Source organism: Lepisma saccharinum, chromosome 23, assembly GCF_977018435.1.
Source record: "Lepisma saccharinum chromosome 23, izLepSacc3.1, whole genome shotgun sequence".
NCBI classification, from domain to species: Eukaryota; Metazoa; Arthropoda; class Insecta; order Zygentoma; family Lepismatidae; genus Lepisma; species Lepisma saccharinum.
The window spans coordinates 22,190,698-22,218,603 of record NC_139251.1 but is presented as its reverse complement, the minus strand read 5'-3'; the positions used below and the strand labels follow the sequence as shown (position 1 = coordinate 22,218,603).

General features: G+C 39.8%; 1 protein-coding gene across 2 annotated transcripts in view; it reads right to left on the bottom strand.

Moving 5' to 3' along the window:
* Positions 1-27,906, bottom strand: part of tow (target of wingless repressor) — a 246,538-nt gene that overhangs the window by 81,149 nt on the left and 137,483 nt on the right. For both annotated transcript variants that reach the window (XM_083110063.1, XM_083110064.1), the window contains one exon: positions 12,821-12,956. In XM_083110063.1, coding sequence (XP_082966189.1) covers positions 12,821-12,956 — 136 coding nt within the window. The remainder of the gene's footprint in view (positions 1-12,820; positions 12,957-27,906) is intronic.

Sequence of the window (27,906 nt, the reverse complement as noted above, 5' to 3'; positions counted from 1 at the left end):
CCCATCACGAAGTTCGTGTAATCATCATTTACGATCATCGCTGCGAATCGGTTCAAGATGCAGACAAACCATGTAAAATAATAAAAATATAAACTCGGACACATTTGAAAAGGTTTGGAACATAATTTGCATACCTTTTCAAAAGCGTTCGTGCCGCCTCCTGTGGCGTAGTAGTTAGTACATCGCGCTACGACGCCAGGGGTTCCGGGTTCGAATCCTGACCTGGGCATGGATGTTTATCCCCATCTTCGCAAATTAGCCGAAAGTGGCACAAAAAGCGAAGTGAAATTAAACAAATCAAATCAAAAGCGTTTGTTTGTTTGTTTCTATTTCTTGTTAAAGATTTTAGTTTCAGTGCAAAAATGGTGTCCATTCAATTAGGGCTTTATTTTACGAATGATCTCCAGTAATTTTTGTAACGGCTTGCAACTGATTTTGCAATGAATTTACAAATTGAAAAGCTATTGGAAATATGTCAACAAGGGTAACAAGGGAGTGGGTCTACAGCGTAGGGAGGTTTCGGACTGAAGCGACACGCGGCAGGTGACACGCAGCAGGCGTTAGTGGGAAACGAACCTTCAGAAATGAATACAGCATTGGGTGTAAGGGCTGCCCCTTTATAAAGACACTCAAATGTCCAGCTCACTTCCACGTAGTACAGTCAAAGACACTTCTGGGCTGTAACGATTCTATTCAGTGGCGGCGATTGGGCCCCAAAACTGAGGGAGGCAAGGCAGTTTACTTTCACTTGGTAGATAAGGTTTAGCATAGTTCAGGAGCAATAGTATTTAAAGAAAATGGAGTCGATACAACCCAGAAGTGTTCGTGGCTGTACACCTCGGACTGAATTTTGCTGACTAACAAGGATCTGGCGTCTGCACCCATGGCCAGTGTAATCCTCTACGGGACTTTTGTTTGTGGTTGTCCCTTATCCATTTCATCCTATCACCATTCATTCCAATCTTCGCGATTAGCCAAAAATTGCCGGAAAAGCGAAGTAAAATAAAGCAAATCAATCAATCATGAATACAACATTAGATATAGCACTGACAGGAAAAGCTCCACGTGCCGTTTGTCTCTCGGATTGGACCGTTTTCTCATTATCGTGCACCATGTCGCCTCGGTCTGTTGGGCGCCCATGCATCGCGAATGATTTCTTATTGATTGAAGGAACCCGTGTCGCTTATTGTTTGTCACTTCAATGTAAAACTCACCTCTCACGTGCGATCTAACTCTAGTAATGTTTTACAGTTTTTAAATGCTTACCATTGAAAATTGCACTGGCATTAATCTTACAAGTATTCTCATATTATTTCACTCTTTCATGTATCATGTTCAGTTCAATATCGTAGATTCTGCATTGATTACCGCATTTTCTTTCACAATAATATAATATCCGATAGTGACTTTGGGCACACCAATTAGATGGTAATAATTTTTCAGAACGGGGTAATGTTCTAAGTAAGTTCACAACAATCCGAGAGATGTCTCTCGAATCAATATTAATGAATACTTTTTGGCCAATAGTCACAGATTCAATATTACTGAATATTTAAGTATACTTAAGGAAGACTAATACAAGAAGTTATTTGAAATATGTACTTTATTACTTCTAGTCATTTAGGTAAATTTTAGTATCTGTGGTGTTTTAAAACTAGGAGAGTTCTCGTGTGCATCAATGTATTTAAAGCTGCGGATTGGCTTGGACAAATATTCATTTGAGTTACTAAGAATTCTTGACAAACAAATAGATTTTAAAAGTTTGGCGGTGGACGAGACGTTGTAAACCAAAACGTCCCGATATGAATATCCCTTAAGATTTTCATTTTGTTAATAATTAGAGTTAGGGCTGCTTGGCTGTTTAGTCACATTGTAGAAAGTTCAACTTCGTCACATTTTTATCGAAACGTCCTGTTTGTTTAACAGATATTTTTTCTCTTATTCTTATCATACAAAATATAATTTAGACATCAAGTTTCTCCTGTTTTACAAGTTTTACAGAATGTTGAATAACCTTTTCTGACCTATATAACCTATTTATATAGTCTCCGAAAAAAACCTACAGTTTGTCCCTAAATTCGATTTTTGTTTCTTTCTATTTTTGTTTTTGTTACTTTACATCGCCTTTCTAACTCTTGGACTAATCGCAACGATGAGGATAATTAATGAACAGCTGAAATTGATGATGGGACAAACACAAAGATACTCCAATCTCTGACCAGAGTTCAGAACTTGGACCTCTGCCTTACGCTGCCCATTCTCACGGAGACCGACATATTCGAGTTCTTAGGTCATCAAGATCAAAAGACATGCAACATGTGCATTTTTGAAAACAGCACCTAAAAAAGAAGGTTAATGCTCTTGGAAGAAGTGAGGTGTCTGAATCACGAATCCGCTTGATTGATAGATTTAGTTTATTTTACTTCGCGTTTTGTGTCTCTTGGCTAATTTGCAAAGATGGGGATGAGTGATGAAATGATGAAATTGATGAATGGACATTCACAAACAACCAAGCTTGAGTGGGATTCGAACCCGGGACCCTTGGCGTCGCAGCGCAATGTGCTAACCACTCGGCCCGGCACGAATCCGCTTGAATTTTCTACGGAGGGTGTATGAGGTATAGGGTGCATGCATGAGCGTCTCCAGCGGGGCGAAAACAAGACAATTTTCATTCTGCATGACAAATGTTATTTCTTTTTCAAATAATTCAGAATAAATCGTTGTCCTCCGTGGGAAATTGTTATTTGCCCCCCTTGAAAAAATCTGCATACGCCAGTGGGTTCAGGACTATGACTGAATATATATATATATATATATATATATATATATATATATTGAATTGATTCATTGAATTTAAAATTTTGGGTGTGTCAGCACGTACGCTATTTTGCACCCGTCACATTATACGGGGTCCATCCCCTTACCAAAAATAAAATAACATAATTGAAATGTCGTGTAACTAAAATATTAAAACATTCTGAGCTGAGGCTGTAAGTGGGCACTCAGCACACATAAGGACAAAAAAACAGGACATTATACTGGTCATAGCGCCAGACGCCAGAGCTTCGTTAGTCTGCAAAATTAAGTCCAGGGTGTACTAGGTGGAAGTGAAGTTGACACTTAGGTGTATTACGTGGAAGGTTCACCCCTTACGCCTCTTTTAAAATTTGATTTTTTTAATATTTTGAAATAACATAAGCACGCGGAAGAAGATTGTTTTGGCTGCAGAATCGATTTTCCTTTTCTCCTTGCTTCCCTAAGAGCCATCTGGCACGGGGCTCTCCGTCGTTTGAGACTCCAAAAGGCGTTCTCCCTTTCTGTCAGCTCCTGAGAGCTTGGCCTCGTGCCGACTTTAACAGCTGGGCCGCAGGAAATCGTATCATCAGTAAGAATCCTGTCAGAGCCACGTGCCAACAATTTCAATCTTCGCTCTCTTGTGGATTTCAACCCGCGACCCGCCGCTTCAAATGCCGCAGCCCGGAAACAAATGAAGATTATTTTTCTCCAGTTAATAGTGCAACAGCGTACTAGAGACAAGAGCTAAAGAAGCGTTTGCCTGTATCATTTCTTTTTATCTGGTCTTCCCCGATGGCGCAGTGGTAGGGTCGTCGGCTTGTGATCAATGGGTCCAGGGTTCTATTCCCGATAGAGGCACATAGTTGTTCGAATCTCACTTTAAACTGTAGGCCCAGTCCCGAGCATAAATTTGACTTAAACTCCAAACTCTGAGACGAGAAGTAGATAAGTAGAGACCGGATGTTTAGGCAGTAAAAACATATAAAATAGGCAGGCAAATAAGCACTTATAATATTCAAAATAGGCCATAAAATAGGCATTAAAATACAAATAGTCAATAAAAAGGCAATGAAATTTAACTCAAAATAATGAAGATAGACATACAGAAAGTAATAGTTGTTTAAATAATATAGAAACATACTTGTACATTCTTTATAGTTGCTTAAAATAAATCAGGAGCTCATCATTAGAGACAGCAGTCCAATATTGTACTTAATAAATCACTGCAAACAGGAGTCACGTCAGCCAAAATTTTCCATTGTATAATGGCTACAAACAATAGTCTGACAAAAAAAAATTGTTTGCTACTTCCAACCAGTACGCAAATTATTTAAATATACACTTTATCACTGCACACAGGGTTATTTCAGTTAAAAAAATTACACTCTATATTCCACACAGCAGTTCGAACTAAGAATCTGCTTAAATGCATTTCAAGTTTGTACTGTACGGTTTGGCAGTCTCTGAATAAGAAGCACTAATTGTGGTTGCACATCACACCAAAGTATTTCTTCAGGTGATCAACCGACAAGTTATGTCTGCAATCGGACAACACATTTTTTAGAATTGAAAAAGATCTCTCAACCTCCACAGATGTTACCGGAGCATACTTAAAGCCTTGTTGAATTGCCCTTAATTTGTCCAAGTCCTTATTAGCTGCAATAACTCGCTAATTGTTATTTTTAAATTTCTTGGAAACATCGGAAACTAATCCTGGGAACAGGAAATTGTATGCACAGAGTTCAGTCATGTCCAAATTTTAAAGAAAATGCCTAAAATAGGCAATATCTGGCATTTATGAAATAATAAAGGCAATATCGTATGAAATAGGCAAAATAAGCAAAATTAAATTGCCTTTCAATGAAGCTAATACCTCCCCCCTGGCCTTCGCAACATTCGTTTTCATCATATCTCTAACAGGAAAGAATAGGCATTTTGCCTAACATCCGGTCTCTATAGATAAGCAATAACATCTCGAGACAAGAGCGAGTACAAGTGACACCTCGACACACACGAGGGGTGTAAGGTGTGCCTATTTGAGAAAGCACCCAATAGCCAACCTCATTTCAACGCAACGTTCGCGATTTAAATCACTCTAAATAAATAATTTATAGAATAATGTACATAAGGATTTTGTAGATATCAGAATCACTTTCGATGAAAGCATATCATCTCGTAATCATTTAATGGTGTTTATTAGGTTCTACGAAAGGAAAAGAATGGAAACAAAATATATGTTCTGATGGGGTGAAGCTCATACGAAAGGAAATTGTTACGAACCCGTCTCGTCACAAATTGTACGATTCGCACCTCTATTTTTATGACCTTTCTAAGAATCTAAGAAATTGAGAATTATATAATTTTTTTAAAAAAATGAGTTCCACCTTTATTTTGGAAAACTTACTTTAGGAATATACTTTTAATAGTTTATTTCTTCTCCACTAGTTTTCGCTAGCATCGCAGACCCTATATAAAGGCAAAAGCTTGGCTGGCAAGTTAGTTAGACTCCGCCTGCGGGCGAGAGAAGGTGTGCTCCGCTACTGCGAGAGACCAAACACCAGAAAGGGAGAAGGACTCCGCTTTCGCGAGAGATGAGGTGCGCTCCGCTCCGACGAGAGACGAAGCATCGCAAAGGAGACTCACTCCGCCCTATCCAGCGAGAGACCAAGAGTAGTAAGGGCTCCATCTTCGGATGAGAGAAGCTGAGCTCCGTCTCCGGACGAGAGATAAAGAGGTTAGACTCTGTCCACTGGTCAGAGGATCCGCTCCACTTTCGGGTGAGAGATAGCCTCGCTCCGTCTTAGGACGAGAGAAGTGAACTTGGCACTGCCAAGAACACACTCCACCCTCTGGTGAGAGAAGTGACTAATCAGCTTCCCTTTTACTTCCCCCAGCCTCCAACCGCGTGGTAGAAAATTATGCTCTAATAGGAATATTATTTTAGGAGATAGATTAGTAACGGGTTTAATATGTAAACGTAGGATCCCTATGTATGCAGGTAAATTGAGTATGGACTAAGTTTATTCATTGTATTTCTGTGTCTAAAGTCCTGTTACCTTAATTTAAACTCATAACCTCTCTGTATTAGTCTAAGTTTTCCTTCTGAACTTTGTAGTTGAATAAAATGTTATATGTTAAAGTCAATCCTGTGTATCGCTCTGGTCAAGCCTTTGGCTACCTTTCTCTTTAACTGGCAACATACACCCGAACCCTGAGAGCAAATTAGACTCTCATGACACCGCTGGAGGAAAAGGTTAGCATTATAGGTAAAACTGAAACTAGTCCTATCTCTGTGGAGGGCGACGACGACTCTTGCATACTGCTATGCAGATTGGACTGAATTATAGTAAACATTATGGAGTTGGTTCCAGAGAGGCCCGCGCTAAGCCAACCTTGGTCCACGAGAAGGAACGTTACAAAATGTAATATGTAAACTGTAAACACACTTAGATTCTCTTGATTTATAATTCAATAATTTTTATAGGCAAAAATAGCAAACATTTTTTTATAGAAAAATATACAAAATACTAATCATGTTAAACCGCAAATAGTATAATTATTACTAAACTGTAAATAAACATGGCAGCGGATATTTTGCAAAGTGTCATGAAAAAAATATCAAATTTCAGCTACAAATATTAAAAAATAATATTTGAAGTTACAATCATATAGTACATGCAGAATGTTTTATTTTCACTGGAAAAAAAGTTACTGAAATTATGTATTATAATTGCATTAGTACATTCATTTCCATATTATTTTCATACATATAGTATCAGAAACAGAAAAAATGTATATTTACTAAAAAAATGTATTTGCTTTAATCGAACTGTTCAAATATTTTACAGAGGTCTCTACTAGAAAAAGCCTTTCTATAAAAAAGACATATCTACATGTGTGGTGACAAAAACCACACCAGCAATTTTGAGCGTTTTTTAAAAATAAAAAATCTATATAAATGAGAAATTCGATTTAAACATTTTAAAAATCAACAAAAGTGATTTTTTAAATAAAAATCATGATTTCTATCCACCCTGTTTCCACGTAGTACACTTCGTTAACAGTAATGTTTCAGGCCAACGAGGCTCTGGCGTCTGGACCTACAGCCAGTACAATAATCTGTAGGGCTGTGTATGTTCTGCGTGCCCTTTACAGCCTCAGCTTTTAACCTACGTAAGGAAATTTCAGTTCTCAGAGTTTTCGGCTATGGTGAGGAGCTGGACCCGTATATTGTGACGGGTGCAGTGCTGACGCACCTACAATTTTTATTTCATTTATTCATTCCTCACATATGAGACTGACGAGACTATTAAGGCTCTGTCCGAATGGTTGAAGTACGGTCTTGTCAGAAGTGACGTCACCAAGTGCAGTTCGAAAGCACCAATTAAACGAGCAATCGAGCTTGCAGCACGCATCATTGCACACTTGGTTACTGAACTCGTGCTTTTATTAATTTGTTTGAAATCATGGAAGTCGGAAAGTCAGCTAGATGTTAGTCGTAGTTCTTCTAATGTGTGGAAATGTAAGTACGAGAGGAGAGTGAAAAGTTTTGAGCCTCACATGGAAGGAGTGATGATAGGTAGTGAAAATTTTGGAGGATGGAAGGTTTGAGTTTTAGGACACTCTGTGCGAACGTTTATGAAATTAACATGCTTTCTTCTATGTTTTTGCCAGGTTGAAAATGAATGAAGTGTCAGAAAAGAAAGTGGTCGACAGGGCCGTATTTCGGTACCTCTGTCGGAAAGGCCTCACTGCATGTTCGAGTATGGCTTCACCGCACTTCCCCAGATATTCATCTTTTCCCTGCTATGAAGAATTCACTTCGATGACGTCACTTCCACACGAACGAAGGCGGTCATTCAGAGGTGAGAGACTCAGAACAAATCATTCTACCACATGAATGTAAACCAATTGCAGTACAGAATACATAAGTGCATTGATATGGGGGGGGGGGGGTGATTATAGAGATTTTGTGATTATGTAGAGAAATCATAATGAGAAACTGTAGCTCAAATACACCTTCCCTGTGAGGCTTAAAACCTTTCACTCTCCCCTCGTATAAAAACTTTATAAAATGCCATGTGATCTCTATTGTGAAATATGAATGTTTAAAACACGGAAAAACAGTAGATTCTTAGTTTTATCTACTGATCGTATTTGACGCTGCAGTTGAAGTACAATTCGAAAGATTTTCGCTTCCGTTTCAAGGCGTCAAGACCGATCTACGAGACCATTATCTTCAAGTACGGTCTTGCACCTTTCAGACATGGCACAATTCTCGACTCGTCTAGATATCATCTCTGCACGGAATTCTCAAGGAAGAAAGAGAGAGAGAGATAGAGAGAGAGAGAAAAGGGGAAGAGGAGAGTAACGTTTATCTTCTGCGAGGGAACGGTGGCGCCCTCTAAGCTCCGCAGAGCAGCTACTAATCCCTGCTGGGTAATGGAGGATCAACAATGGAGATTTCACGCAAGTGCCGTTAGAGCTTCAACTGCATCATGTGTGGTTGATTCAATTGCTCATTACGCCCTTGCGGGATGGCGAAAACAGAGAAATTGGACACGTGAAGGCCTTGGGGTGGCAATAACATTAACGGCTATGGCCTGCAGATCGTGGCATGGTAGTCATGTACCCTGAAGGCACTTCATGTGCTGGCGATTTCAAATCAAAGCTCACGAGCCTAGCCTAGTGTTTGCATGTGCGTATATAACACACATACATACACAAAATGCTATTTCGTCTTGAGAAAAGGGTTTAATGTCTCCTTCATTTGTGATTTTCTATGCTGAAAGAAACAATTTTGATGAAAAGTTAATAATAAGAACTACTGAAAAGCACTACAATATATTCACATGTTATCCTACGGTTCGCTCATATTTATCTATATTTCTAAATTTCAGTTATTTTACGTACACCTCTTAGGTTAATTGCAACGATGAGGATAAATGGATTGACTGAGTTTATAAGCCCACTTTGTGCACAGACACCCTAATCGGGACTGGATCTGTAGTTTAAAGTGGGATCCGAACCACAGTGCAATGTGCCTCTACTGGGTATCGAACACGGGACTCCTTATTACAAGGCGACGACGTTACCACTACGCCATCGAGGAATCTCTTCTTCGATTAAGTGGACGAAACAAACACAGTCCCAGGATTCGAAGCTAATATTCTGACTTCGCGGTGCGGTAAGCTCACCTCTCCCTCGATGAAGCTGATTATATACTTGATGTTAACACGAACGATTTAATTTCACTATGAACGAAATGTGCCGGGGTACAGCCAGAAAAAGAGACAGTGTGTATTTATGATTTTATCAACTGGTACTATTCTCCACGGTTGTTAAAGGTCCAGCAATTTTAAATAAATTCAATTCCGGTCCGCTCTCGAAAATGGGTTCTGGACCATAAAGATCCTTTTTATCTGTAAAGTATTTCAATTCGATCCAGGAACCTTTTATTATAGATGAATTTAAATTCGGCTCAGGAACCTCTTATTCCAAATGAATTTGAAAACGGTCCAATGATGCCAAAAAATGTGATTCATAGCAACTGTCGCCGAAAGAGACTAAAAGAGAGGTGGAGGAATGGTTATTCTGTTACCAAGGCAACAAAGTTCACAGGTTGTCACGGTAACAACAAAGTTGGCTAGAATGATTATCCGGTTGCCATGGAAACAAAATTTACGGCAAAGTTTATTCAGTTGTCGTGGCAACGCAGTAGGAGGTATATATTGTCATGGAAATACACACGACATGCAGGTCATTCGACTGCATTGGTACCACGGGCGAGAAGTGTTATTCGGTAACCAAGACAAGGTGATCGGTAAAAGGAGTTATTCTCTTGACTTGGAAATGGCGATGACAAAACCGTCTTCAAGGGGGGCATGCCAACGCAATCGATGATGCGGGGTTCTCCCCCGTCGTCACGGTTAGTCATTTGGCAAGGGGGAGAGTCCTTCGGATGTTACAACCAACAACAGCAGTCGATAATTATGAGTTTTCCCAGTTACCTCAAAAACACAGTTGGTCCTTCGGTTGCTATAGCAATGCAGTTGACAATGGGGTTTCCCCGTTGACAGAACAACGCAGTTAGCCCTTCGGTTCCTATAGCAATGAAGTCGACAATAGGGTTTCCCGTTGCCAGAACAACGCAGTTGGCCCTTCGGTTCCTATAGCAATGCAGTCGACAATAATGAGTTTTCCTCGTTGCCAGAACAACGCAGTTAGCCCTACGCTTCCTATAGCAATGCAGTCGACAATGAAGTTTCCCGTTGCCAGAACAACGCAGTAGGCCCTTCGGTTCTTATAGCAATGCAGTCGACAATAATGAGTTTTCCTCGTTGCCAGAACAACGCAGTTGGCCCTTCGCTTCATATAGCAATGTAGTCGACAATAATGAGTTTTCCTCGTTGCCAGAACAACGCAGTTAGCCCTTCGCTGCCTATAGCAATGCAGTCGACAATGAAGTTTCCCGTTGCCAGAACAACGCAGTTGGCCCTTCGGTTCCAATAGCAATGAAGTCGACAATAATGAGTTTTCCTCGTTGCCAGAACAACGCAGTTAGGCCTTCGCTTCCTATAGGAATGCAGTCGACAATGGGGTTTCGCCGTTGCCAGAACAACGCAGTTAGCCCTTCGCTTCCTATAGCAATTCAGTCGACAATGGGGTTTCCCGTTGCCAGAACAACGCAGTTGGCACTTCGGTTCCTATAGCAATGCAGTCGACAATAATGAGTTTTCCTCGTTGCCAGAACAACGCAGTTAGCCCTTCGCTTCCTATAGCGATGCAGTCGACAATGAAGTTTCCCGTTGCCAGAACAACGCAGTTGGTCATTCGGTTCCTATAGCAATGCAGTCGACAATAATGAGTTTTCCTCGTTGCCAGAACAACGCAGTTAGCCCTTCGCTTCCTATAGCAATGCAGTCGACAATGGAGTTTCCCGTTGCCAGAACAACGCAGTTAGCCATTCGCTTCCTATAGCAATGCAGTCGACAACGGTTTTTCCCCGTCTCCAAAACAACGCAGTTGGCCCTTCGGTTCCTATAGCAATGCAGTCGACAATAATGAGTTTTCCTCGTTGCCAGAACAACGCAGTTAGCCCTTCGCTTCCTATCGCAATGCAGTCGACAATGGGGTTTCCCCATTGCCAGAACAACGCAGCTAGCCCTTCGCTTCCTATAGCAATGCAGTCGACAATGGGGTTTCTTGTTGCCAGAACAACGCAGTTGGCCCTTCGGTTCCTATAGCAATGCAGTCGACAATAATGAGCTTTCCTCGTTGCCAGAACAACGCAGTTAGCCCTTCGGTTGCTATAACAATACAGTCGACAATAATGAGTTTTCCTCGTTGCCAGAACAACGCAGTTAGCCCTTCGCTTCCTATAGCAATTCAGTCGACAATGGGGTTTCCCGTTGCCAGAACAACGCAGTTGGCCCTTCGGTTCCATAGCAATGAAGTCGACAATAATGAGTTTTCCCCGTTGCCAGAACAACGCAGTTAGCTCTTCGGTACCTATTGCAATGCAGTTGACAATAACGAGTTTTCCTCGTTGCCAGAACAACGCAGTTAGCCCTTCGCTTCCTGTAGCAATGTAGTCGACAATGGAGTTTCCCGTTGCCAGAACAACGCAGTTGGCCCATCGGTTCCTATAGCAATGCAGTCGACAATAATGAGTTTTCCTCGTTGCCAGAACAACGCAGTTAGCCCTTTGCTTCCTATAGCAAAGCAGTCGACAATGGAGTTTCCCGTTGCCAGAACAACGCAGTTGGCCCTTCGGTTCCAATAGCAATGAAGTCGACAATAATGAGTTTTCCTCGTTGCCAGAACAACGCAGTTAGCCCTTCGCTTCCTATAAGAATGCAGTCGACAATGGGGTTTCGCCGTTGCCAGAACAACGCAGTTAGCCCTTCGCTTCCTATAGCAATTCAGTTGACAATGGGGTTTCCCGTTGCCAGAACAACGCAGTTGGCCCTTCGGTTCCTATAGCAATGCAGTCGACAATAATGAGTTTTCCTCGTTGCCAGAACAACGCAGTTGTCCCTTCGCTTCCTATAGCAATGCAGTCGACAATGGGGTTTCCTCGTTGCCAGAACAACGCAGTTGGCCCTTCGCTTCCTATAGCAATGCAGTTGACAATGGGGTTTCCCTTTGCCAGAACAACGCAGTTGGCCCTTCGGTTCCTATAGCAATGCAGTCGACAATGGTATTTCCCGTTGCCAAAACAACGCAGTTGGCCCTTCGGTTCCTATCGCAATGCAGTCGACAATAATGAGTTTTCCCCGTTGCCACAAAAACGCAGTTGGTCCATAGCAATGCAGTCGACAGTGGGATTTCCCCGTTGCCAGAACAACGCAGTTTGTCATTTGGTTGCTATAGCAAAGCAATCGAAAATGGGGTTTTCCCTTTGCCAGAACAACGCAGCAGGTTCTTCAGTTGCTATAGCAATGGAGTCGACAATAATGAGTTTTCCCCGTTGCAACAAAAACGCAGCTGGTTCTTCGGTTGCTATAGGAAAGCAGTCGATAATGGTTTTTCCCCGTCTCCAAAACAACGCAGTTGGTCCTTCGGTTGATATAGCAATGCAGTCGACAATGGGATTTCCCCGTTTTCCCAGTTGCCAGAACAACGCAGTTGGTCCTTCAGTTGCTATAGCAATGCAGTTGCCAATAATGAGTTTTCCCAGTTGCCACAAAAACGCAGTTGGTCCTTCGGTTGCTATAGCAATGCAGTCGACAATGGGGTTTCCCCGTTGCCAGAACAACGCAGTTTGTCCTTCGGTTGCTATAGCAATGCAGTCGACACTAATGAGTTTTCCCAGTTGCCAGAACAACGCAGTTTGTCCTTGGGTTGCTCTAACAACGCAGTCATCGATAATGAGTTATCCCATTAGCAGTTCCCAAAAGAAGAGATTATTCAGTTCTCATGACGACATAGCTGGCACCAAAAGCTAAATGGTTGCCATGACAGCATGATGCCAGCTGGGTCACCAAGTAGTGCAAAGAGGTAGCAGTGGGAGTTGACTTACGCTTGAGCCAGCAGAGGTCCCGACGATATCATCTGCCGCATGCGGTTGGCGACCTTTCGTCGAGCGTCCGCCTCGCATCCGTTTCTCGACGTCCGGTCCGCTTCGTCGCCCTCCTCGTCACTGTCCGGCTCGATCGCTGGAAGACAAGAGAAAGGAGGCATTATTCAACGGTCACAGTAAGGCGATATATTTATTCTAATTGGACATAAGTAATGACACAGATGTCGGGAATATATTCGAATTGCAAAGGGGAGTAGATTAGTATGTATTTTTGCAGACACAAAACACCAGAAATAACCTTACAAGGCAATCACATCCTATGCATATTTTATATTTTCCACTTTACATAATGAAGTATGAGTGCATTAAAAAAATGACAGCAGCATGATGTTACATATCCTCCACTTGAGGTGGTTCGAGAGAGTAATCGCAATGATATGACAACTAAAGAAAAAGAGAAAACCTGTAGTAAATCCAACTCTGTGTGCGCGTCTAGAAAGAGAGAGATGACAGACAGACAGACAGACAGAGAGAGAGAGAGAGAGAGAGAGAGAGAGAGAGAGAGAGAGAGAGACCATAAAGAGAGAGTGCGGAAGTTAGAGAAAACGGACGGAGATGAAGAGAGATAAGTTACAGAAAAGGATAAAAACACACATCGCGAACAGAAACATATGGACAGACACAGAGATACAGACAAAGAAAAACCGAGACAGTAAAGAGAGAGGAAAGATGAAGGCAGAGAGGAAGAAATAAGAAAGGCAAGATCGAGAGGGAGAGAGAGAGAGAGAAAGAGAGAGAGAGAGGAGAGAATAGATAGAGAGAGAATAAGAGAGAGAGATATGAGACAAAACAACGCACACACATGCAGATAGAGAAGAAGCACATCCGGATATATATACCCGCGTGAGGCACCTAAACGTACCACCTGAAATAGCGAAGAAACCAGAAACAGTAGCGATGTGAGGTTTGTGGGAAACAATAATATCAAATGGGGCTCGTAAATCGGAGGTATGGGGTGGGTCGAAAAATATCGACAAATGGGGGCATCTGGAGCAAAGTCATATTTTTTTTAAATGGAACGATATACGACATGTGCAGTAGATGCATGAGACCAACGGCGTTGTGTTTCTCTGCGTGTGCTCTTTTATATTATGCATGTTATTGTATATCGTTCCATTTTAAAAAATATGACTTTCCTCCAGATGCCCCCATTTGTCGATATTTTTCGACCCACCCCATACCTCCGATTTACGAGCCCCATTTGATATTATTGTTTCCGCAAACCTCACATCGCTACTGTTTCTGGTTTCTTCGCTATTTCAGTTGGTACTTTTAGGTGCGTCACGCGGTATATATATATATTCACAGTTAAACCTGTCTATCCCGGAATATGATGGTTCCGAGCAAAATTTTCCGTCTTAACAGTTTTCCTTCTTATACAGGGTTGACTTTAAATACAGTATAGAGCACTGCAGGAAATAATGGAAAGACAGATTTACATTTCGCATTACTTATAATGTAGAGTACTAATGCAAGTATCTTATATTAAAAAAATGCGATACAGTCGCAATAAGCATAGCAGAGATTACAATTATGTAACTACACAACATGCTGGTACACTTTTTACAGTATTGTAAGAACGTACAGTACGTACTTATATATCTTTTCGAACCTGGGACCCCTGGCGTCGTAGCGCGATGTGCATAGAGGGAAAGAGAAAGATGGAATAAGAGAGGTGAAGAAAGATTGAGATAAAAGTGAAGAAAAAAGAAAGAAACAAAGAGAGATAACAAGAAAAATAGAAAGATGACGAAAGAAAGAGGAGAAATAGACAAAGAAAGGTGGAGAAAGAGGGTAAGAGATGAAAGAAAGAAACGGAATCGTAACAGCTATGAGTATTGTAGCGCATTCTTTCATATCGACAATGTTACCGATAAGCGAGTGGCAACAGAGGCGTGTTCCACTTACAGTATGGCATTGTTTTCTTGCGAGCAAAAAAAATAAAGGAAGAAATTTCCGTCTTACTGAGAATAAAAACATCTCGTTGGTCTTTAAATGGTGTTCCCTTTCCTCGTTACGGAGGTTTCCGCCTTAAGCAGGTCATTTTCAGGTATAAAATCGGTCCGTTCTGGGGTCTTTTTTTTCGGTATTTACAGGTTTCCTTCTTATGGAGGTTCTGGGATATGCAGTTTTTACCTTATATATACAGGGTGTCATTTTAATGGTGCCCACGGACCACGGAAACGTATAAAGGACATCAAAACAAACAACTTTTCTCGGTAACATTTTTCTCGTTGGTGCGTAATATCGGCGCTACAGTCGTTCAAAAAAGCCCGTTTTGCCGCCTGAATGCTGGCAACCACACACAAAATTTGATTGCATTTGTGACGTCATATCCCGTTGTGAAGCGATGCGTTCCAGGGTTGCCAGGAACACATATTCTGTGAAAAATGACATAGCTACAATCAGCCACATTATGTACCGTAAAACAAAACGAGAAAACAAGTTCTGTAACCTAACAGGAAGTAAGCAAACGATACGAAAAATGGTAGAAAGAAAATAGAATTCAAGTGGAAGTGGTCATATCGAATTTTATCTCAGCTTTCATGTCAAATATTTGCAAATCTAGATACCAAGTTGACATCTACAATTTAGTCTATCCACTTCGTCCTTCTGATACTAGTTGTCTGTGACACACTGAACAGATGGCAAAAAAAATAATCAAAATTCCAAAGCTAAGCAACACATAATATAATGTATAACATAACCCACAGCGCAACAGCCCTTGGAGGGCCTTGGCTTACCTACCGACTGCTGGTCTCCCTCCCACACTGTTCCTCCGTCACCTGTTATAGCGTGGAGGTCTCAGACCAGTATTGGGGTGACGGGTGATCATCCCGACGAACCCCCAGCCGTTGTTGTAGGTCTTCTTGACCAGGTTACGCTCACTCACTCGGAGCTCCCCAATTTCCTCACGATGGTGGGTTGCCACCGGCCCTATACGTAGGCCGAATAAATTCCGACCAGAGCCGGATTCGAACCTACGCCGTCCCGCAGCGAACGATCTCAAGACGAGTGAACGCCTTAACCCGCTCGACTACGGAGGAGGACTAATATAATGTATATTCAGTGCATTATGAATCAAGTGACAAAATGGTCGAAAATACAGGGATAAATGTAGGAGTAAAACAAACTCTCCGACGACCGTGTTTATCTACGCACCGGATACACATGTAATAGTTTACAACTGTGAACAGAGCAGTATATACGCTACTGATTCATCATTAGATTGTTACTGTGGTTGTACGTGTTTTAGCCATAATGTAACAACGTGAACCTCGGATACTTCCGTTATCAGCATAAAAGTACCACAAGGCATCTGGACATAAAACTGTAGATATCAACCTTGCAACGAGATTTGCAAATATTTGACATGTAGCTGGGCGTAAACAGCTACATGTAAGCTATAAGTCCAATAAAATTAATTATTGTTGATATTTGACATGTAAGCTGAGACAAAATATGATATTGACACTTCATTTCGAATACGTTTTTACGTTTTCTCATATCGTTGGTTCACTTTCTTCTTCCACTGAGATGATTGTTGATCTTCGGCTGGTAGACTATGATCTTCGGTCTACTGGGACGAGTTTCTCGCTTCGTTTTACAGCAAATAATGTGGTTGGTAAAAGTAAAAGTAAAGTGTTCCCCTGTGCATAGCACCATGCCATGAAGGCGTATAGGGGGTGTGGGGGTAACGCCCAACACTTTCTTGATCCGGTCGTGAGTGGGGTTGATGTGATCAGCATCACGCCCCTGACCGCCTTTACCCCCCAGGGTTTCCCCCAGGTACCCATGTTATTCGACGCTGGGTGTGCGCCGGGGCCGCTTCCACCGTTAGAAAAGTTCCCGGATTTGATAGTTTGTCCTTTTTCACAAAATTTGTGTGTTCCTAGCAACCCTGCCGTGCGCTGTTTCGTCGCAGGAAATGACGTCACAGATACGATCAAATGTTGTGTTGGGTTGCCAGCATTCAGGCGGCAAAATGGGCTTTTTTGAGGGACTGTAGTGCCGAAACTACGCATCAACGAGAAAAATATTACAGATAAAAGTTGTTTGTCTTGATGTCCTCTATACGAATCTGTGGTCCGTGGGCGCCATTATACAGGGTGTCGCAAAACTCTTTCAACAACGCTTGGGTACTGGTAGATATCATAAAAACAAGTAACTTTTCCCTGTAAAGTTTACCTCGAAAGCACTTAGTTTCTGCGCTATAAGCGCTTAAAATCTATCCTGTACGTATGCAACCCAACACAGCAAACGCTTGCTCTGACATAACTACCAGGGGCGTGTGGCAGGGTTGCCACTAGCGTTCCTCGCTAAGAGAGAACACTTGAAAACAACAACTTGGGAGTCTTGCTTGAGCAAAATCCAAAACTTTAATGATACTTGAGATGTTGTAAGAAGCATTGACAGTATTTATAAACTGACCAAGACAAATAATGGGCAGACTGAAATTCAAGATTACTCATTCTGAAATATCTCCATGCTTGATTGATTGATTGATTTGGTTTATTTTAATTTGCTTTTCTGCCACCTTTGACTAATCCAGGATTTAAACCCGACGACACCTGGCGCCGTAGCGAGCTGTGCTATCCACGTCACCACGGAGTGTTTCGTGTATCATGCAATATCAACAATTGCAAGGGACACGTGAGGTAGGGGAAATCCACGAACGAACAAATGTAAATAATACGCAAATGTGCAATATAATCCAGTCCCTGTAATAGAGTCCCGTAAAAATTTCAGTTATGATGTGTCTAATCAATGGAACCTAGTAGAATACATGTAGGAAAGTCAAAAAAACTTGGGTAGACATCACCATATTCTGGACCGGGTGTTTTAGACGCCATTTTCCAAAATGGCCGACAGCGACAATATTTTGCTTTTATTTCCGCTCCTGAAAAAGTTAAAGTCATAATTTTGGTGTCTAAATATATGTTTTGAAGGGTGAGGAATCGAATAAAACGATTCCCGAAGTTGTCTGATTGTTATTTATTTCAGAAAATCTTTTTTTTTCCGATTTGCTTGTCCAGATCCAACAAAACTGCCAGTCAAATCAAGGATATCTCAGAGTAATGTTATTGAACGAAGTCACTACATACGAAAGGAATTGCCATGTCAAAGGGTTCTACATTACAATAGACCAGACAGCAAACCATGTTTTCATGAAAGTTTCAAAGTTACGGAAGACCTGCTCTGTAATGAGAGCACTGAAAAGATATATGCTGAAACTGAATTTGCAATCACTTTAATTAAACATGGGATTCCTGAAGATACAACTAATGATCTAATTGTTCCAACATGGGCTGGATGTCGTGCTTTGGTATCAACAGCTACACCACCTCTCATGCATGTGGGATTTCTTCCATTCATCCCCAGGCCAGTTACAGAACATGCTACAGTTTTCTTATCATTGAAAAGTTTGCAGAATGTTTGCTCACAGTTAAAACAATCAGCCTTACCAGTATTTTCAGATGAGGGCGTATTCCATATCATTGCTGATATTATGATGAGTGAGTTTCCTCACTTGTGTGTTTCCTGACATCATTCCAATGATTGGAAACTTACATTGCGCAAAGGTCATCCGGCACATTATTAGAAAATATCTGTGTGGCAGTGGTGCAAAGGATGCACTTATTGAGTGGAAAGTGTTTGGTGTTAAAACTGCAGAATCAGTAATGAATGGAAGTCATTATGTCAGATCACTCAAGGGCTTACTGATTCTTGAAGAAGCTATATTGAAGATGAAATGGTCAGCATTTTCAAAATGTAACCCCAAAGAAAAATATGATATTACCATTCAACAAGCCCAGAAATTGAAAATAAGTATTTCAACTAAGAATGTGAAAACAAGCCAAAAAGAGTTTAATGAACTTTTAGCAACCTTCGCAGTTTTGTACAATGACTTTCAGAAATTTCCCAATGATTGTGCCAGTAAGTTCCAAATTTGGCGATACTAGGACACATTCCTTTACCTTGTAAACTTGTTGAAATTTCTCATAGTGTCTGACAGAGATGGCGATTGGAATAGCCACCTTCAAGCTATTCAGAACCTTCAACCTATATTCTGTAAATTTGACAGTTTTAACTATTTAAAAAATGCATCATGGTATCTGGAAAAAATGCGATGGTTACAGGAACAGCATCCTGAAGTGTATCAGAAATTTCAAACAGGCCATTTTGTAGTGAGGCAAACCAATCGATCATTTAGTGCTGTGTCACCGGTCATGAAATTGGAGCAAACTATCCAACGATCTCGAAAGAGCTCTAAAGGAATAATTGGACAAACAAAGCAACAAATGTGTGTCACTGAATGGGAGTTGGTATATCACGAGGTACTAGGAATAAGCAACTGTTTCCGAGAAATACTTGGTGCTGATGATACCAGTTACAGTGAGGTAACTCTTCATCATGAATTATCAGGAAACTTGAGTTCCAAGATGTTAATGTTTGTGAATGCAGTATTTGAATTTATGAACAGTAGAGGCAATCCATATGAAACATCCAGCCAGACCCAACTTCATAATTTTATCAGTAAACAATGTGTACCTAGAGAGAATGCTATCCGCCTGATGAAAGTGAGAGAGCATGTAGAAGAGAGTTATGAACTATTCAGAAGTGAACGTTTCGTTAAGAAAACTACAAAACTTTCTGGTGTCATCACGAAGGTAAGACTCCCAACAATGATGGGTGAAACCGTAGTGCCTACTCCGAAATCGAAGACAACACTTGCTTCCCAAAAGAATAATATTGCTGCAGCTGATAGAAGTATACACATAGCTAAAGCACGAGGAGAAACAATGAAAGATATTTTGAAATATGATCTGCTGCCAACTAATATGTTATTAGATGATAATGGATACACAACAAAACCTGTAAAGTATCTACTGTTTCACATTGGAGAAAAAAACTAGATCCAACTGATTACTGTTTTCAAGAACGTGAAGTCATGAATACTGCTGTCGTAGTTGATTTTATGTCACAAATTCGCCAACTCAGAACTAAGTGTATGGGAACTTTTAAAAGTGTATTTGATAAAGTCTGGACTAATGCAACTCAACGCCACGGAACTAAAAGAGTGGATTTTGTATTTGACAGCTACATCGAGCAGTCACTAAACGAAGGTGAAACAGAAAGACTGAGACCTGCTGATCCAATTGAAATGATGACAATCGAATGGAACACACTAATTCCTATACAGATGGACAGATTCTGCTCTTCAAGTAAAAACAAACAGCTGCTTCAATTGTCCGCTGCTACCGGTTTTATTGAACATGCAAAAACGACTAACTTCAGTGATAAGTGGAACCATCACAGGAGACAATGATACCATGGATGCCTTCATAGTTATGAACAAGGAACTTCGAACTTGCTCTGATCTTCAGACCTTTGTAGAAGAAGCAGATTCCAGAATGATACTCCATATATTCCATGCTGTTCAGTCAGACATAACATATATGATAGTATTATCTAATGACACTGATGTTGTTGTTCTCGTCCTTCGATATCTATTTGAACTATTCACGAAAGGATTGGAAGAAATGTGGATTAAAGTGAGAGTGGGTGACAAAGTGCGTTATGTGCCTCTACACACGCTGGGGAGAAAACTGGGAGCTACGCTTTGTAGCACTCTAATTAAGGCACACATCGTTACAGGTAGTGATGTTACAAGCAAGATAGGAACAAAGCCATCTTCACCGAAAGCATCACCAGAAACATTACTAATTGGATTTGCAGAAGAAAATACTCTGTCTGAAGAAGCACTTGATAAAGCAGAGGAATATCTTGTTCAAGTTTAACATCCATCCTCAAAGTGTAAGATATTTGATGAGCTTCGTTATTCATTACACAAACAGAAGCACATATCTGAGCTACCACCCTCATCTTTCTCAATAAGAAATGGACATTTGAGAAGAAGTTTTTCTGTTCTGCAGGAATGCTTAAAACTTTCACGAAGTACTTTCCTGATGGAACCCTGCAACCAACCGATTATGGATGGTGCAAAGATGCAAATGGCGTACTAAAGCCTGATATCTGCCTTCATGAAATGCCTTCTTAGCTACTAATACAGTGTACTTGTAAAAGCATGTGCTACTAGTAGATGTAAATGTCGTATGAAATATTTACCATGCACTGAGTATTGCAAATGCGGCGAAGAATGTAAAAGCTAGCGTAGGAAAAAAATAAGAAATTATCATATTAATAGGCAGATTGTTGCAATAACTTGTAACTTCAGAGTTTCATATGTGCTTTATTGGAATATAATTTTTTTGTTGTGTGCTTTATTTTATTATATATATTTTTTCAAATTTTTTATGTTGTGTAAATGTAACTTTCCAAATAATTGTAGTCAGTTTTTGTTCATTTTATCCTTTATAGATGCAAAAAAAAAACAGATTTTCTGAAATAAATAACAATCAGACAACTTCAGGAACCATTTTATTCGATTCTTCACCCTTCAAAACATATATTTAGACACCAAAATTATGACTTTAACGGTTTCAGGAGCGGAAATAAAAGCAAAATATTGTCGCTGTCGGCCATTTTGGAAAATGGCATCTAAAACACCCGGTCCAGAATATGGTGATGTCTACCCAAGTTTTTTTGACTCTCCCACATGTATTCTACAAGGTTCCATTGGTTAGACAAATCATAACTAAAATTTTTACGGGACTCTATTACAGGGACAGGAGTAATACGAGTGCCCTTTACAGTTCGGCGCTTGGTATAAGTATGCATTTCTTGGCTTTGGTCTTTAATAAGCACTAGTTTTAATGTGTGAATTTAAAACGACGTTTTTCATTAAATTGAAAGACGGCCCCCTGTGGCGGAGTGGTTAGAACAACGCGCAACGTTGCCAGGGGTCTTGGATTCGAATCCCGGCTTGGTATGGATGTTTGTGAGTATCCATTCATCAATTTCATCATATCATCACTCATCCCCATCTTCGCAAATTAGCCAAAAGTGGTACAAAGCGAAGTAAAATAAAGCAAATCAACCAATGAATCAATCAATCAATCATTAAATTAAAAGAGCCTTGAAATTACTTCCTTATGAGATGAACACGATTAGCAATAACGCTAGCACAGACAGGAATAATTTTCAAATAAATTGTAATAACATTACAGTCTGCGTGTTCGAAACGAGGCAGCAAACACATCATGTATACATTTGTTCGTTCTTGGATTTCCCTTACCTTACGTGTCCCTTGCAAGTGTTGATATTGCATGATACACGAAACACTCCATGGTAACGTGGTACGCACAGCTCGCTACGGCGCCAGGTGTCCCGGGTTTCAATCCTGGTCTAGACATTGGTGTAATTTGTTATTTCATCATCTTCATCTTCGCGATTAGCCAAAGGTGGCAGAAAAGCAAATTAAAATAAACCAAATCAATCAATTAGCCATGCAAATATTTTAGAATGAGTAATCTTGAATTTCAGTCTGCCTATTATTTGTCTTGGTCAGTTTATAAATACTGTCAATGCTTCTTACATCTCAAGTATCATTAAAGTTTTGGATTTTGCTCAGGCAAGACTCCCAAGTTGTTGTTTTCAAGTGATCTCCCTTAGCGAGGAACGCTAGTGGCATCCCTGCCACGCGCCCCTGGTAGTTATGTCAGAGCAAGCGTTTGCTGTGTTGGGTTGCATACGTACAGGATAGATTTTAAGCGCTTATAGCGCAGAAAATAAGCGCTATCGAGGTAAACTTTATAGGGAAAAGTTACCTGTTTTTATGATATCTACCAGCACCCAAGCGTTGTTGAAAGAGTTTTGCGACACCCTGTGTGTGTGTGTGTGTGTGTCTATATATATATATATATATATATATATATATATATATATATATATATATATATATATATATAGAGAGAGAGAGAGAGAGAGAGAGAGAGAAGGAGAGAAGGATAGAAAAATGAAACTGAAAAAGAGAGCGAGAGATGGACAGAGAGAGGAAAAAGAGTGACTTATCCATCTTCTCTTTTTCTCTTTCACTCCATCTCTCTTTCTCTCTCTGTCCATACACACACACACACACACACGCACAAACACAGTGACACATGCCCCTAATTTATTTAGGCTGAAAGAAAAGGAAATTAGCACAAAGAGAGGGGAGGAATTCCACTCGAGCATCTCCTACTTCGGTGCGTTCAGGTTCCCAAGTTGGTGAACGTTGTGTTTGTTGTGGCCGAATGCCGAAAACCTGAGGAATGGATTTCGTCCCGAGAGAGGTAAACACAATAAACAAAATCAAAAAAAGGCCGCATCGAGGTCGCCACAAGACGTAACTAAACCGGATGGTTGGCGTTAAAATAGTTCGTCTCTTAGTCGCTTGCAGTGGGTAACAATGCAGTTACGAGTTTCAGGAACAACAGCTTTGCACACTAAAAAGAGTGTTGTGTTACACGATGCCAAGTATTGTAGGGTTTTAAAAGCGCAGAAGTCATGCAACCTAACTAGAGATGGGGCTGGGACGGCATTGTAAAGATTGAGACGGGAGAGAAATCAGACTGTACGAGGTATGTTGAAACGAGATCGAGGCAGAATCAATATGAGACCGAATGTAGTATCGCCGACTCTCGGTCTTGTTCGAAACTTTGGTACAATATCGAAAAATTTATCTAAACCGGTTGGTTTGATTCGATTTTTGTTATTTTGCGTCTCCTTTCTTCCACTTTTGGCTAAACGCGACGATGATTGATTGGTTGATTCTACTTCTCATTTCTGTCCCTTTACTAATCGCGAAGATGAGAATGGGCGAGATGAATCTGATGAAGGGATACTCTCAAATAGCACCCATGTCCAGACTGGGATTCGAACCCGTGACCCTTGCCTTGAGACGCGCTGTGTTATTCACTCCGCCACGGAGGTCGGCCGAACCAGTTACCTGTGCCTTTGTTGTTGCCTCTGAAAGTTAACGGTTTCGTCTTACATCCTGCTCTTTCTAACTTCAAGACAAGACTCGATGCACTGGACTTTTGCTGATGATTATAATTTGCAGAGAGCCCTCATCTGCACTGATTCGCTTAGTTTGGCTTCATTTTTGTTATTTATCGTAGCTATTCTGCCACTTTTGGCTAATCGCGACGATGTTGGATTGATTGATTGATTGATTTTACTTCGCATTTCTGTCGCTTTTGGCTAATCGCGAAGACGAGGATGGGTGATTGATTATACACTGCTGTTTGTGAAAATTCCAACACCCAGAAATAATGGCCCAAATGAATCCAAACTCGGAGGATGTGTAGAACAGTTGTGACTGACCCAAAGATGTTCATTTATTTCATTTATTATTTATTGTTTAATTTTGTGTTTAACATGCATTATGATATTTATGTTGTTATCAATTACTATTTTGTTATGTTCCAAAACGTTGTTGAATTAATAAGATGTATAATTAACTATTGATAATGTGAAATTGCGATGTATAAATTTCTATACATATTTTGAGCATAGCAACGAAAAACAAAACACAGTAGATCAATAAGTGAAAAATATATTGAAATTATATATAGTGACGTCCGAGTTTTCTTTGAATTTAACAAACTGTAAGTAGATTTGGATAAAGATAAATACTAGGATGTTTCGTTGAAGTTCAAGTAAAAGGCTTGCTTCAATAATTTGGCGCCTACAGCCAGGATTCAAGAAGAAAAGGACAATCTTCTGATGCGTGGTTTGAGGTTTGCGCAATGGTTGTTACAGACTTTTAAAATTTTATTTTGTCTTCGAGTTGCAATTTGTTGAACATGTTGCGAAGGCAAAATTGGCGACCCTAAATATTTTATTTATGTTTATTATTATTCTGTGCAGTCATGGCAGATAAAACTAAAGAAACTAAGTCTAGACATTCACGTAGGCTAAAGTCTAATGTTGCATATGAAGGAACCTACTTAAATAGTAGTAATTCTCACGATGGGGACATTTGTGATGTACAGTCAGGTAAGATTGAAGGAGTGGCGTGTTGTGATAAACTTGATATTGACCTGAGGTATGTGCAATGTTTTGATTGTCATTCGTGGTATCATATTTCATGTTTCAAGTTTTCCGTCACACATTGGACAATTTATTCCACCACTAAGGAAAAATACTGTTGTAACAAATGTGATTCCAGTTACGATCCTTATCAATTGCCAGTGTATTTGGAAAGTATAAATCCTAATTTAAATGACATACTAAACAGCATTAGAAGCATACAATTAGCTGTTGTAAGTTCTAATCAGGAACTTAAGACTCAGTTTGAACACTCTAATCAGGAATTTAAACAGTCTAATCAAGAACTCAAACAGTCTAATCAGGAACTTAAGGCTCAGTTTGAACAGTCTAATCAGGAACTTAAACAGTCTAATCAGGAACTTAAGACTCAGTTTGAACAGTCTAATCAGGAACTTAAGACTCAGTTTGAACAGTCTAATCAGGAACTTAAGACTCAGTTTGAACAGTCTAATCAGGAATTTAAACAGTCTAATCAAGAACTCAAACAGTCTAATCAGGAACTTAGATCAGAATTAAATCTGTCTAATGAAAATATTCAGGTTAAACTTGACGTTATATCTTTAAAACAAGCTGAATTATCTAGTGCACATACACAGTTATCTTCACAGCTTGATGTCAAATTTGAAGCTGTTAATCATGATATTAGTCATGTTAACAATCGGCTCAATATTTTAATGTCTGAATTTAAGGACAAAATAGATTCGGTTAGTACAGCGTGTTTACAATCAACTACACGTCTTGAATCTGTCTTTGATAATAAATGTCGTAATGTTGATGTCAAACTATCTGAATTTGAAAATGTGCAATTATCATTGAAAGAACACGTTCTTGATTATGACCAACGTTTAGATAATCTCAATTCAAATTGCAATGACTGCTCTGCTAATATAGTTGATCTTATATCTAGAGTCACTATTTTAGAAAGTAAAAGCGATGTTAATGCTGATGTACATAAGCATATTTCTCATTGTACAGAAAAGTTCCAACAGTTTAATTCCCATATTGAAGGTATAGAACAAAATATCAAAAAGCTTCAAACTGATGGCAAGGATTTAACAGTCAAAGATAATTATAACGATAATGATGAAGGTAGCGTAGCCCTTGCACATAATTCCTCTGCTCGTAATTCTGTTGTTACAAATAGTAATAGTAGAACAAAATCAATTGTTGTGGATAATACAGAATCTAATACATGTCGGAATGGAAGAACCCAGTGTGATATTGGACTCAGTACTTCGTCTAGTGATGTATCAGATGATTCTTCTAAGAAAGTTTCCGGTAAAAAGAATGTTACTAACACTCGTGCTCGTAAGCATGTCCGTTGGAAGCACAAGTATAATAAATCTGTAAGATCTAGCTCTGACGAAACTTCCGTAAAGAAATTCCGAAGTGACGACGCAGAAGGTCTATTCCCAAAACGAGAGTTAGGTGCTGAGAAATATAACTACAGTGATGCTTGCTATCAACTGTTTGGTACAAATGCACATCCTACTTCTAGTTCTGTGTTTACTAAGAATAATGACAATGTTAGTAATGTACATAATAATCCACATTGTCATCTGGATCAAAGCGGTAATTCTCCTTGTATGTGGTGTGATTTTAACCCACAAATATCAGAACCTAACCCACAAAATGATTGTGTTAGTAATATTTATCGTGATGCAAGTGTACCATGTTCAGTTTCGAACAATCACGATGATCATCAGTCGTCTGTAAATGGTTCTAGATTGCATAATTATGGTAACACAGGGTTAAACGGAGCAAATCATATTTGTTAATCAGCCGTATAGTTCGAGGGGAAGAAGTGATCATCCTATAATTAGAAATACATGCAATGGAGAAGGAAATGCAAGAAGTGGACGTTTAAAATTAAGTGAATTATCTCAATTGCCTAAGTTCTCGGGAAAGATAGAGCAACAATCAGCGAAAGAATATATTGAACAGCTGGATAACATATTAAATGTTGTAGGAGTGCCAACAGATATGAAACTGCAAAGTATTCAACAATGCTTCATTGGGAGAGCTGGTTATTGGTTTCGGACTCATAAATATTATTTTAATTCTTATGATCAGTTTGTACAAGAATTCATTAATCAGTTTGCTTCTTCGGAAGTTATCTAATCACAACTCTCCGTACTGAGGAATCGCAAATACGATCCCAGTGTACATGGCAGTTTAGAGACTTTTGCTTTAAAAACTCACTCTAGTTATTGTAATTTGGTTGAAAATCCTCAAGATATAGATGTTGTGAGTTAATACTTAGCCAATTACCTGATAATATTGCCAATCACATTACTTGTCACGAAATTCGTTCAGTAGATCAACTGACTAGCATGTTAAGAAGATTAGATGTAATAAAATTTAGTAGAAAGGGGCTTGTTGTTCTTCCTAATGAAGACAACGAACGTGAAAATATTCCAAAGATTTTTAAGAACTCTGAACAAAATAGAGGCAAGTTAAATGTGCGGCAAGTTAACGTTCGACGTTCGAAGACCACTAGTGTTTGTACTCAGACTCCAACTAGTAGTGAGTTAGAAGCCGATGCTGTTATCAATCAAGGTTACGAAAATAGGCAGGGAAACAATCTTCGAGGTCGATATTTCAACAATTTTAGGCGAACCTCGAATAATTATGGACATCATGGAAATTTTACTGCACGAAACAATTATAATAGCTTCAGATCTAGAAACGGAGGACAATTCCGAAATAATTACAGGCAAAATAATTCTCGTTCACCTACAGGACAATTTAATGATGAAAATTTGCTCAATCAATCGCGATTCTATTACATGAATGAAAATCGCAGTGCTAATAATAATACAATACCATATCAGCGTTTTCCTGCAAATTCAAATTCATTACATTCTCAACCTGAAGCAGCAAGTTTGGTATCACAAATTAATTCTGATTCTACAAGAATGGCAAATCGTGAACAAAATACTTCGCGAATAGATCAAGTACAAGGATCGATACAGCAACAAATTCCTAACTCTGCATCTTTAAATTAGTTGCGCAGAAGGAAGTGCCTC